General features: G+C 30.0%; 2 protein-coding genes across 2 annotated transcripts in view; one reads left to right on the top strand and one right to left on the bottom strand.

Moving 5' to 3' along the window:
- LOC108693969 (nucleolar GTP-binding protein 2) overlaps positions 1-236 on the bottom strand; it is a 2,759-nt gene extending 2,523 nt beyond the window's left edge. Inside the window, exon 1 of the mRNA XM_018203208.1 lies at positions 96-236. The gene's annotated coding sequence lies outside the window, so the exon portion shown is untranslated. The remainder of the gene's footprint in view (positions 1-95) is intronic.
- Positions 237-1,702: 1,466 nt separating this feature from the next.
- Positions 1,703-11,493, top strand: LOC108693907 (UHRF1-binding protein 1-like). Its single transcript, XM_018203103.1, has 17 exons — positions 1,703-1,746; positions 2,292-2,493; positions 2,589-2,780; positions 2,896-3,121; positions 3,200-3,366; positions 3,465-3,624; positions 3,779-4,036; positions 4,126-4,365; positions 4,467-4,493; positions 4,923-5,015; positions 5,090-5,268; positions 5,353-5,590; positions 5,697-6,886; positions 6,989-7,123; positions 8,811-9,179; positions 9,284-9,431; positions 11,129-11,493. The coding sequence occupies exons 1-17, from the start codon at positions 1,703-1,705 to the stop codon at positions 11,491-11,493; spliced, it is 4,233 nt and encodes a 1,410-aa protein (XP_018058592.1).
- The last annotated feature ends 2,108 nt before the right edge of the window (positions 11,494-13,601 follow it).

Below are 13,601 nucleotides of genomic sequence, written 5' to 3' on the forward strand. Positions count from 1 at the left end.
TCTAAATTCGATAAAAGCAATGTATATTTCTATGTTTTCTATATTTACATAGTTTATATATTTGTTAGTTTTTACAAAATAAATTGACAACGTACCAAAATTGTTATTCCAAACGTAATTAAATTCGTTAATTAATCAAAATGTTGATAAAATACAATTTGCAACACAAATAAATTCAACGTGATTCAACGTGTCCTATGTTAGGTTAAGTTACAATTACACCTATGATCTGTTTTCTGTTCCTGCACTATACTGCACTAGAAGCTAGAAGTCTCTCTTTCTCGCTTTCGACGAATATCAAACATATACTTATTTCACTTTTTCAAAAGAGTTACACTGATTCAGCCATAGAAAACAGACCTCTAGTAATTTTTGATTCCTGCACCTATGTACACAGAACATTGCTGCGCGGCGTCAGTAGCCAATGACTACGTTCAGCAGAGAAAGCAACCTTGCAACTATTATAAAATTCTTGAATCTGATTGATTTATACATTTAGATCCAATGAGGAGCTAAGAGCAAGATCAATCATATTAAAGAATTTTACAATAGTTGCAAAGCTTTTTCTGCTGAACGCAGCCATTTATTCTTTCGCTTTTATGAAATATTGGTTATCTAATTTCCATCGTGCCATAAGCCGCATTCTATGTGCAGAAGCCATTAGGATCGTTCGATGTATTATCGATAGCTCGCTTTTTTTCGTATTATTGCACGTCAGTATAGGCAATTTCACGATCAACAGTATCAACTGTGGCTTAGTTTCCACTGAGGGTTTAAACCGGATCAGAATGTAAGAACCAACTATAGTCGAGTATTCCCTGTTAGGGACTCCGCACAATAAAAGGAACAGAAAACAGAGAACAGAGGCTGTGCAAAGTCCCGCTTTGAAGCATTTGATGGACCAATCAGAAGAAAGAATTTTACAAACTGACCAGTTAAAAAACACTTCAAAGCATTTGCAGCCTCGTGTTGACTATACCCAAAGAGAATTTCAACCTATCAGAAATTATCTATTGTAGAATATGCAATTTCTGATAGGTTGAAATTCTTATTCTCTGTTCCTTTTTTCTTTTATTGTGCGGGGTCTCTTAGGATCATTCCGCACAACTTGCATAGCCGCATAACCATGTGTATAAAGAAAATTATCCAATCACATTTCTGCCATAAATACAAACGTAAAATATTATTAGATAATTTTCTTTATGCATGTTATGCGGTTATGCAAATTTGTATAGAATGATTCTTACAGTCAAACGACAGGAGAAGGCTCGACTGTAATTGATTGGTTCTTATATTTTGATCCGGTTTACCTCAATGGAAACTAGGCCCATGGTCAGTTTCGCTACAAATGCTTTGAAGCATTTGATGGACCAATTAGAAGGAAGAATTTCCGAACTGACCAGTTAAAAAATACTTCAAAGCGTTTGCAGCATCGCGTTGACCGTACCCTAGGCCCCTAGGCCTGTGGCAACTACGAAGGAAGTTTTTATTGCATGAGATAAAGATGTGACCATTTCATTCGCGAAGCTATACATATATAATATATACACACATTATATACACATATATTCGTGTGTGTGTGTATGTGATAACCAGTCACTGTAGTCGTCATAAATATATGTAGTGTCAAACTAACCATGCTAAGACGTATTAACTCTTGTTAACTACCCTAAGAATTTAGACTCGCCGACACGACTGAAAGATGGTCTCGATTATCAAAAATCAGCTACTGAAACATCTGTCGAGGTATTGTCCATGCAAACACGATCAATTAACCTGCAACACGGTTGCAAGTGACGTGCCAAAAAAAAAATCGTCTCGTTGAAGTCACACGTCACATAACACACTCCTTATACTTCCTTATTGTTGAGACATACATCTTATCATTGTGATATAGCTGACGAATCTTTCTTTCCTATGTGTTCTGCATAATTGTAACATTCGTAGAGCAGCTTCAAAAATGAAAATATTCTCTCCTATTGTAATCGACATACTTATCATCATATGCTACTGATTTTTTCTACTTTTTCTTGTTAGTAAAAATTTTGCATATTTAAGTTAGCAATAGTTGTATAACTTTGTGCATGAAAATTTACCTATGCTAATTATACCTATGCTAATATTTACCTATGCTTATATTTATCTATAATGAGTATACAAATTAAATAATTTTTTATAATTTGTATGTATGTACATATAATATATATTATTATTTATTTAACTTATGATTTTTATAACTATTGTTAAATGATATATTTTGCATGTTGAGTATTTTATATTGTGTATTATAGGTTTACTAAGAATTTATCTGCTGATAAGATAAATTTGAGTACATTCAAAGGTGAAGGAGAACTGTCAAATTTAGAACTTGATGAAACAGTTCTCACGGATCTACTAGAGCTGCCATCGTGGTTAAGACTAACTAATGCTTGGTGCAATAAAGTTTCATTTCGCATACAATGGACCAAACTAAAAAGTGTTCCTATCTTTTTGGTAAATAATAGTTATTGATTATAAATATATGATATAACTATACTAAACTACTGTAAACTATACTAAACTATGTAATTAAAATATTATATTTGCAGAGTTTGGATGAGGTACATATAGATGTAGAAACATGTGAGGATCTAAGAAGCATGTCTTCCCCGCAGGGTATATCATCATATGCTGGTCCTGCAAAGTATTCTTTTATACATAAAGTAATTGATGGAATAACAGTAGCTGTCAATACTGTACTGGTTACATTTAAAAGCCCTGCATTTATTGCCTCAGTCCAGGTATATTATTATACAGTATATTATTATACAACATAGAAGGTAGTAAATTGAAGATTTTGAATAGATGATTATTTATTATAACATTTATTAAATATAACCATTTTGTATTATTTAGATGAACCGGATTATGGTAGAATCCAAATCAGCAACATGGCAGCGTTGTGATCTCAGAACTACTAGAGTGAAAGATCCTGATCGAGGGCAGTTACTTATCTTTAAAGAGTTAGAATGGCAGACTGTTAGAATAGAAGCTCAAAGTACTAAGGATCACAATTTGACACCACTTCGTTTACTTACAAACCAAGCAAGATGTCGAATTACAATAAAGAAAAGGATATCAGGTCTGTGAAAGTTGATGTAAATATCTTGATAGTGAATACATCATATTCACTATTGCTAAATCATCTATTTTATTACAGATTGTTTCGTTATGGGCTGTAGATTAGTAATTATCCTAGATGATCTTCTATGGGTATTGACAGATTCACAACTGAAGGCTGCGCTTCACTTTCTTGATTCTTTGGGCGGTCTTATCGAGAAAGCTACTATTCTTGAACGAAAAACCAAAGCTGCAAGAAAGTTAGAGGTTTGCATCTATTCAATTTGTGATTTTATTTAATTTTTATTTTAATTAATTCTTGTGTAAAACTCTAATAATTTATTATTAATTTATCTTATAATAAGGTTTTACCAGAATATCAGGCACAGATATCTCAACAAAGCAGAACGAAAAGTCAATACAACACAGCGATTTCAAAAATATTTACGAGATATGATGTTGTAGAGACATCATATCATTTTCTTTCACAACGCATTGATCTTCACTTATGTGATGATGCTGGTGGTAAGATCAAAAGAGACTTGTATTTGTTTTTACATTTATTAAGATAATATTTACTATTTTATTTATATATTTATTTATTTAACATATTTTACAATTTAGGATTTTCTGCATTTTATACATAATTTTTACTCTTAATATTATGTTATTAAAATAGGAGGCAGATCATTACATCCTGATCTAAAGGATGGTGGTGCATTACAAATTTCAATAGTTAGATTTCAAATTGATTATTATCCATATCATTTAGCGATGGCGGATAGAAAACATTGGGCCAAATACAGAGAAAATGCTACACCTCATAATCAATGGTTGCAACAATCGTTGAGTTCGTTTAGAAGTCAGTTTATGGATCTCATAGATTCTGGGAGAACACAACATTCTCCTTTAACAAGAAGTCAAGGAAACATAACAGGTTTGTGCATATATATCTGAAGCCAAATGTTTGAATTAATATATAATTGATATAAGACTTTGCGTATCATTCGATTTTATTTAAAACAGGAAGCGCTATAAAAGGTTCCAAAGAACATTTAGAAAAAAGTAATCAACCACAAAATTCAAATGTTACGCCATCTGAGCAAAAGAAGTCTCAACATCCTAGTGGTAATCCTGTGAAAAATTACGTTTTGGAGCAACTTGCCAAACTGATGACAACGTGCATTATTATCAGAATCGATGATTTTACTTTGTACAAAGTGACAACAACTTCGCGTAATCCAATGCCAAAAGAATTTATCTCAGGTATTATATGTTTAATATTTAGAGTTATTTGTTTATCAGGCTGTTTATTAAAATAGTCGCATCAAGTTTGACAATAATTATTTTATTTGATAATTATACAGCTCAAACCAGGAAAAAACATACATCAGGTACAACAAATTAGTAGTTGTTCGTTTGAATGTAACATTGCACATAAAGTTTTTAACTAAATTTAATTTATTTTAACAAGTAGATTTATTTTACTTCTCTTTTTTTATTATGTTTATATATATGTTTATATATATGTTAAAAAAAATTGAGATTAATCTTTAATTTAATATTCAATGTGCAATGACGTGTACTTAAAAGATATTGATGTTACATATTACAAAAAAGTTTCTTAGAGATTATACAAGATATTATATGTTATTTACAAATGGTATCGTTAAATACTGTTTAATTTTTTAACAAAATGATGTATAAAATTATCATTGCATGTGAGACCGAATTTAAATAGTAGTTAGATTTAAAATTTTCCTTTCGTATTTTAGTCAACTTCCATTATCTCCTATATCTATTTAAATTAAATTTTTATTTAGGCGATCGTGACAGATTTAGTCTTCCAGAAGACGTAACAATACTTCATGCTGAGTTTACTTATTACTATTATCCAGGGGATATTACTTTTCCCTGTAAGCAGATATTTCATATAAATATTTTTATTCTATTCGATAACTTCATTATTAAACAACATATAATTTTTTAGTGCCACCACCTAAATTTTATGTACAGCTTAATCCTATTCAAGTAAATTTCGATGTCTGTTCATGCCTTTGGTTTAATTCTTTTGCATTAAATCTTTATCATTCTCTTATGGGAAAGGACAAGCTGAGTTCTTCGCGCTTAATGTATTTTGATGTAAAAATAGAGGCTATACTTCCAAGAGTAAGTTGGAACATATTAGCATATATTTTTATTACTTATATATCATTTCATTCACGTTTTAGTAATTAAAATTTGTATTTTTAGATAGTTTTTGAAAGTCAACAGGATTATCCAAATCAGAAAGACAGACCCAAGTCTTTGCATATTCAAACCTCTAGAGCGTCTATAACAAATGTTCGATCAACAGAAAGATCTTCAAGGGCGGATTTGGCACAGTGTCTCAATGCGTTTCAAATGGGACAAATGTTCTTTGGAGCAGAATTTCCCAGTAAATCAGGGGATTTTCATGTAGTAACGGATAAATTTCTAGCCCATTGTGCAGGTATGTATTTACGATATTGCTAATATTAGCAACATATTTAGTCCTTTTTCATTATATATATATAGTTTTCTTTTTCTGTATCTTCTTTTTGTTTTTTGTATTTTAGGCACTGATAATATTAGGCAAATACCACCCAATTTTAGTAGCAATTCCGTAAATGAGCTGCTTCGTCAGTTGAACAGAGAACTTTTATGGACAGAGGCGAAAGATGTATGGTGCTGCAATTTGGAACCTGTTTGGGGAGATTTTTTCGGAGCACGGGCCGTTGGCCAAAATCGACCCGTACCGTTTCTAGATGCATTTCCTCTAACACTCTGGTGTTATTTCACTACAGACTCATCAGCCACAGAGAAGCTGTCGCCCGCCGATATTCATGGGCTGGCATATATAAGCAATCTAGTTAGCGTACAGATAAATCATTATCAGTATTTGTTCTTACTTAGATTGTCGGAGATAATCTCCGAGATGGCTACGTACTTGGCTGTGGACTCAAATAAGATTTTGAAAGTGGAGAATGGTGGATCATTGATCATAGGCGCATTGATACCGCAGGTGGAAGTGACATTTGTGATGCCGTCACATACACCTGGTAAGGAGAATTCCGGTGGTGATTTAGAATCCGTTGTGCCTGATTCGTCCAGCATAGCGGACGATTTCGTTGGCCCATCCACAGTTTGGCATACTAGCACGGTGAGCGCGCGAGTAGATTTTAGCGCTAAGAGAATGAACACAAGCAATGACGTAGAGACACCTCAAAGTGAGGCATCATCGATGATATCAATGGATTATTCACATTCTGCTCCGACACAACCGGTTGTCACTTTTAAACAAAATGGCACGAAGAAAAGCGATCAGGAAAGTTCAACGAATGCAATGTGGTGCATTCCCGAGAGCTGTGGACCGCAATACAGTAGTAGTGTTGGCAATACAAGCGATGAAAAGAAACATACAACAGAAACCGCACATAAGCATAGCAAGTCGGATTCAAACACGCCCTTTATTCCGAATAATTTCAATGTTAATCTTTCATCTATGAAAAAAGGACTCAGCAATCTAATGACATCGATCGACTCGGCTTTGAAGGCCTCCCCGGAAGATGGTAGCAGCGATACAGTGTCTATGAGAAGCGACGTTAGTTCGGACAGTGAGAATTACGTTTTGGTAAGCCTACAGGATCAAGGGAAGATTGACGCAGTATTCGGCATTGATAACTCGATTAGGATAACGGCCGTAGAAGAAGCAACTGAAGTTGTAGAAGAAACGCCGGATACTCAAAGTGAAAAATCTATGGACAGCGTATGCAAAAGGAAGGATCTAGCAAGTATCATAGACAATTGTGAGCAAGCTATCATTATCATCGAAAACAGTAGAAATAGAATTTTATTTTCTTATCCACAGGTTTCCATGGCAACATTCAAGCTGTCAAAAGTTGAATTTATACAACAATCTTGCGATTATTCTTCTGTTATTAAAGTTCAAGTTTCTAATATTGACAATGATGAGTGTTCATCTATTCCTTGGGATGAATTTCAGGTGAGATAAATTATATTTTAATAGATGTAAAATAAAATAAATATATACATATATACGTTATGCCATATTACATAATTATGCTCTTTTTAAACGAACAAAATTCCTTATTAATTGTACTGCTACAATAAAAATTTATTCTCTTCTTTTATGGAAATTTTGTTATTTTTACATAATATATATAGCTTATTTATTCAGCATCATTTGTGTGCTAATTTAAAGTATCTCGAATATAATTAAATTATATTTATACGGTAAATTTGTATTTTGTAATAATTTTATTGATATTTGAGTTTCAATCATAAAAAAATCACTTTTCTCCACACAACATTTTGCCATAATTTAAAAAAAACTGCATTAAACTTTTTGATTATAAGTCATAGTCTTTTCCAATTAGAGTATATATTTGAAATAGCGGGTTACTTGTGCATAAGCTACTAATACTTGAGTAGTCTTGCAGTAATTTGCTCATTGTTTTTACATTATATAATCAAGTTGATATTATAAATGTATATTTATACGATTTCTGTCTTTTAACTTTTTTTGCATGCCTCTCCCGCGTCTCTCCTTCTCTTGTGAATGTTTTTATGTGGCACTTGTGGCAGGTCAAGAGAAAGGTATTGGCAAAACCATTCATACATTTATTATTAGACACTGTGAAAAAAATGCATGTGTTGATATTGAGCTACATCACATTGCTGTTATCACACTGTTGATGGATTTCGTAGAATCAACAAAACTTCAATAATGTTTTAATAAATCAAATTATAATATTATAATTACATAATTATCATACAGTTATTAGCAAATGCAAATTTTTATTCAAAAAAAAAACCAACCACAAATAGAAGTATATTAAAAAATGACGATTTATATCATATCATATTTATATCGCATTAGTACAGTGATAATTATATTCTTCTGCAACATTGCTTTATTGAAATGGAATAATTGCATTATATGTTTCTGCTTTTATCTTTCTTGTTCGACAGAATAATTTTAGAATTAATTAAAGAGCATATTATTTTTTATTATTAAATTGGAATGCTTACAATTCTAAGTAAGTTACTTTTAATTACTTATGATTTCCATACACAGTTGATACAAATTTAATTTTAAAGTTTTTTAATTAGATTGCGGTAATAAAATGTATGGCATGGTATTGTAATAAGCTTGCGATAATTACAATAAGCAATATGTGAAGCTTGATTATGCTAGGCATTGTAAATATACATTATTTCAGTTTTGTATATTTTTTTTGTATATTTTTAATGAGATTTATTAATATTATTTCATACATTGAAAACGCTTTAGCGCATTGATACGCTTTTGCATCTGAATGAGATCGTTCTTGCAATTTTTATATATATTAAATTTTAATCTAAAATGTTTTAGCATTTGAAATTTGTTAACACATTTAACAGTAGATTTTTAGAGATGCTGTAATTAATAGATTTAAAAATACATTATGAAAGCTATTATAAGTAAATTATTTATAATTTATAACTAACAAAAAGGTATCATTAATTCATTTAGTGTATAAATCATATTTCATCTAATTTTGTAATATAATATTTCAATTTGAACAGTAAATTGAACGTAATCAATATGGAAATAGATATTTTATTAGCTGTAAACACAATTCATAGATCTACCCGTATTTAATATGTTCATGCATTCTGTTTGATAGACCAAATTCAGTTCGCGATCTCGAGGTTGGATAGAATTACCGTCCGATTCTGACTGTAGATCACGTATTAAGTTACGTTTGGATCATAGTTTGAAAAATCCAGAGGATTCTCGTAGATTATCGGATGCTAGTCAGAAAGACACGAGTGACAGCAATAGGTCAGCGCCTCAAGGTCATAGATTGACTGAGCAAGACACATCTCGTACATCCGACATCAATGTGCATGATAAAGAGAGCGTTATGAATTTATTCGAGGATAAGTTAGAGATGAGAGTCGCTAACGTAGGAATGTCATTGTCGATGAGCTCGGTAACGGGTTTAGCGGATTTGGCAGAGGACGAGATTATACCTAAACCAATTCCTATGCAGGTAAGTAATTTTCGGAAGATTATCAAGTACATTTCTTGGATATAATATCCTCTAAAAATATAAATAAATAAAATTTATTGTCGAACGCATATATTTTATTTCAGATATACTTGGAAAATATATCATTACGTTTAAATGAAGATCGTCCGCCAAATAACATAACTTCTCCAGGGCCAATCCCGATAGATTTGAATATTTCCAAACTCAGGATAGCGCGGGACATGAGCGGCGTGTTTCACATTGAACCCGTTGGTAAGTAACGCCGTTGTTGAAATCCATTTGTTTCTGCCACTTGCAATTAACATTGAGTTGATTTTCTTTTTCGATTTTTATGCGATATTAATCTTAGTTATGTCGTTCCTGTGCGCCTGTAAATACACGTACCCGTAAGTTGGTATATAGATTTTTACATTGCGCAAGTGGCAGATTTCTGTTTGGAAGTAATTAATATTACATATTGCGTAATTGTTCTCTGCACCCAGGCGGCCTTTCGAATGTGAGCATTGATATAACACTTGTAGACAAATAGTTTTAAATATTGCTGCTTATTACTATTGCACTGCTTAACATATATTATTTTAACTAGACATAATTAATATATATAGATAAAATATATAGATAAAATATAGCATGAATTATAGCTTATTTTTTATTTGTACACAAAGAAAAATTTATTGAGTTACAAGAAGTAATCATTTTACTTTTTATTATGTATTATTTTATACTTTATATTATATATTGTTAAATTTATATAGGATATATCTAAAATTGATTATAGCAGAATTTTTTTATATATATTTTTATATATTTGAGATATATTTGAGTTATTTTTAATAATTTTTTTATTTATACCTAATAAGAGCTGACTGACATAATTTTTAAATTATTTATTACTAAAAAATGGAAAAATGACATATGTATATACATACAATCAGTATTATAACATTTTTCATCAGTATTATAACATTTTATTAATAAGTCCAATCATTGCCATTGCTAATTATTGTCTGATATCTTTGAAACATGCTTTAATTAATTTTACAGCATACTTTAGATGAAGACCATCACATTAAATAAATCTGTCGAGATAATTGTTCCATCGTATATACTTTCTATCGCTGCAGCATAATATTTATATATCGTCAATTAGATTTATATCTGATGATTATGGTGGCCAGTCTAATGTTTCGATACTATTTTCTTTCTTTCATTAGGAATAAAAACGATATTTTACACATACGTAATAACTGTGATGATCTATTTATCCTCTTTCTTTGATATCTTTCATGTCTTACTATGTGTGGTTTAATAGATCATCAATGATATTGTTTCATATCACTTTATTAACTTATTTATCAACGCCTTAGACTTTTTTATGTATTTTGCAGCCGTATTTTCCCGCAACTTTCAGTTCTTTCGGGTGTGTGCAAAGGAACATAACTTTGAATCTTTTAAAATATACATTATTTATGATTAAATATGTCATATTTAGCAAAAATAGACAATAACTTTATATAATGCTTCATAGAAAAAGAAAATCCTTCCATTGTCCAAAAATTTTTAATTCAACAGTTTCAAAATTTAAATAGAAGTTTACGTGATCACGCTCTTATTAGACAGACTATATTATGAAGAATTAGATATTGAATCTTAAGTTGGTAAAAAGTTCTTTGTCATAAATACATGTATCCTAATTAATGATTTATAATATTTGTCTTATACACCCAAGCTATATCTATTTTTTATCATAAAAATATATTTTTTATATTTTATATTGCATACATTTAATGTTAGTATGACTAGACAAATCTATATTTATATTAGTATATTTATTTCTTTTTAATTATTATCTCTTTTGAAAGAAATTATACAGTGTTATGTTTGTATGTTTTTGTTGAAATATTCAATATAACTTTTAGTAGATCAAATAGCAATTTTTTTCTTTTTAGTAACTGTAATAGAGGAGATCCATTCAAATACGGCATTATCGAGTGACAAAATGCTTAAGAATGCAGAATGCGAGAGGGAATTAAAAGCTTTAAGACAATCCAGTAAGCAATTGAAATTAGATAACGAAGAATTGAAACGTCGTATGGGAGCTCTAGAAAGATTGTCAGAAGAAAATGCGAGATTAATGCGCGTTAAAGAGGAATCGGATATAATAAGATCTCGTTTGAGCACCGCAGAAGATGACATTGCGAGTCTTCTGGAAGAAAAGAAACTCTTACATGAAACTATTTCAGAGCTGCGAAATCAAAGACTGGAAGACGATCCTGAAGGTAGTAATAGAGCTTCATGGTCTATCAAGAGATAGCATACCAGTTGTTTTGATTGTTCCAAATGTTGCAGTTCTACTAAGTCTTAATTAGTTATATTTTCTATAAAAAGAGAAACATTTTTTTTGACTAAAGTCTAGGATATCTTTATGTAAAGCAAAAAGACTTTCAGTTTACTTAAATAAAATAGTTATCGCTCACGATATAATTTTCAACTTTACATATATAAATTAATGAGAATTAGAATAATTTTAATTTTTCTGAAAAAACTATCAGGTCTATAACTATTCTTTAAGATATATTATTTTCGTAAAATATTATTATCTGCCGTAATTACATGCTAGTAACTGCCGTTTAGGTCTTTTGCTTAAAATATAAAACAATGATAAGAATTATATAGATGCAAACTTAAATGAAAAATATCAATTTTCTTATCATGATCGAATATAAGGCGATAAACCGCAATATGTTTCACGAAAATTAGTAATTGGTCATACGATGTTTTGATAAATTTTAATCGCCTGTGTATTGTTTATGAGTAGTGTTGCTAAAAGTTGTGTATCATATTTTTTTGTATTATGCGCATTATTTTGTTATAATATATGTATATATAAATAATTAACAAATATTTTGTTATTTATCTATATATACATGCTTATATGATATACATATCCTTCTAAAAATGAAATAAAATATATAATGAAGATGTAAATGAATAAATAAAAACGATTTATTTAGATTGATATCTATGTTAGTAAAGAAGCATGCTATATATATTTCTTTGTTTTAAGATGAGAATTAAAATCTACTCAAGTATTTGCATATTTGTGCATTATGCTCAAATGAAATGTATTTGTATCACGATTTTTTTAGAAGGATGTGTATGTACATGTACAGAATAAGCAAGTGCACTAGTATATCACAGTTATATTGATTGATTCTATAATTGGTAATATTTTCATATTTTGCTTTCTATATAATAAGTAAAAACATACTGTGAAACATAATGATTTAAAACAGACGATTATAACTTAATAATATATACTAGTTGAGCCTACGGATAGACTTCAAATAGAAATTGTGACCTGGTGGTATCGCATTATATCATATACATAATTTGTATTGACTGATTTAATGATTCATCAAATGATGAAAATTATAAATAATAATAATATGATAAGGTGGAACGTTTCAATAAGACTGTATAAAATTCGGATATGTTGGTCTATAGTAGTCGCACTAGAATCCTTCAGATAATTTATATAAACGTTAGACACAGTGAAATTGACTTAATGAATTTTTAAAAGAGAGAATTGTAATACGATGGATTGCAAATGATAGTCCTTTTAATACAAGATTTGTTTTAATTTACAATTGATCCCAATAATAGCTTCCTTAGAGTTTGATTTTGATAGATTTAGTTTCTATAATGGATTGCTGGTCGATCCTACATAAATGGAAAGTATTTTTTTAGTGCATACGAATACATGATGCGATTGAAATTTGTTTCATAATGTAAATTTTTGCTCTTAATATACACATTTCATGTATTATAAGTACGTCATTTAGATAGATTTCCATTTAGATGCGGCTTTGAACGGCGCGTTCTCTCGGCAAATATTTTCTGATAAACAAATACAAATGTCATGATTGTATATCTATGTGATTGCTTGAAACGGTGCAATACGATATAGTTATGTAATATTTGACTAGTGAACGCAATGACTGAAGGTAGCAATTGTGTCTACATATATTAATATGTAGGCTTTTAGAAAAGAGTGAAAGATAAAAGTTGAAGTTTTTGTTACTTTCAAATATACGGATAAGCTTTTTATAATGCACATATCATATCTACAATGAAGAGTTTGCTTATATGTATAACACATTTATATATGATCTGATAACATTTTACATTGCAGAAACATATTCTTGCGATTTAATTGTATATCTCTTATTTTTTTTTTCATTTAAATCTGATTTAAATCAACTTCCTAAAGTTTGCTTATAATTCCTTTCTTAAAGAACTACTTTTTTTATATTAATAATACAAATATATTTGGTAATATTATATGTATAAATATGTTTTGGTAATAATATATATCAAACATACTTTTTTCATTGTTTATAATATTATATATTATATATT

The sequence above is a fragment of the Atta colombica genome, unplaced genomic scaffold, assembly GCF_001594045.1.
Source record: "Atta colombica isolate Treedump-2 unplaced genomic scaffold, Acol1.0 scaffold111, whole genome shotgun sequence".
NCBI classification, from domain to species: Eukaryota; Metazoa; Arthropoda; class Insecta; order Hymenoptera; family Formicidae; genus Atta; species Atta colombica.

Coding starts and splice junctions, on each gene's coding strand:
- LOC108693907 (XM_018203103.1), top strand. CDS start 1,703: ATGGTCTCGATTATCAAAAATCAGCTACTGAAACATCTGTCGAG. Junction 3,367..3,464: donor AAGCTGCAAGAAAGTTAGAG/GTTTGCATCTAT, acceptor TCTTATAATAAG/GTTTTACCAGAATATCAGGC. Junction 7,124..8,810: donor TTCCTTGGGATGAATTTCAG/GTGAGATAAATT, acceptor TCTGTTTGATAG/ACCAAATTCAGTTCGCGATC.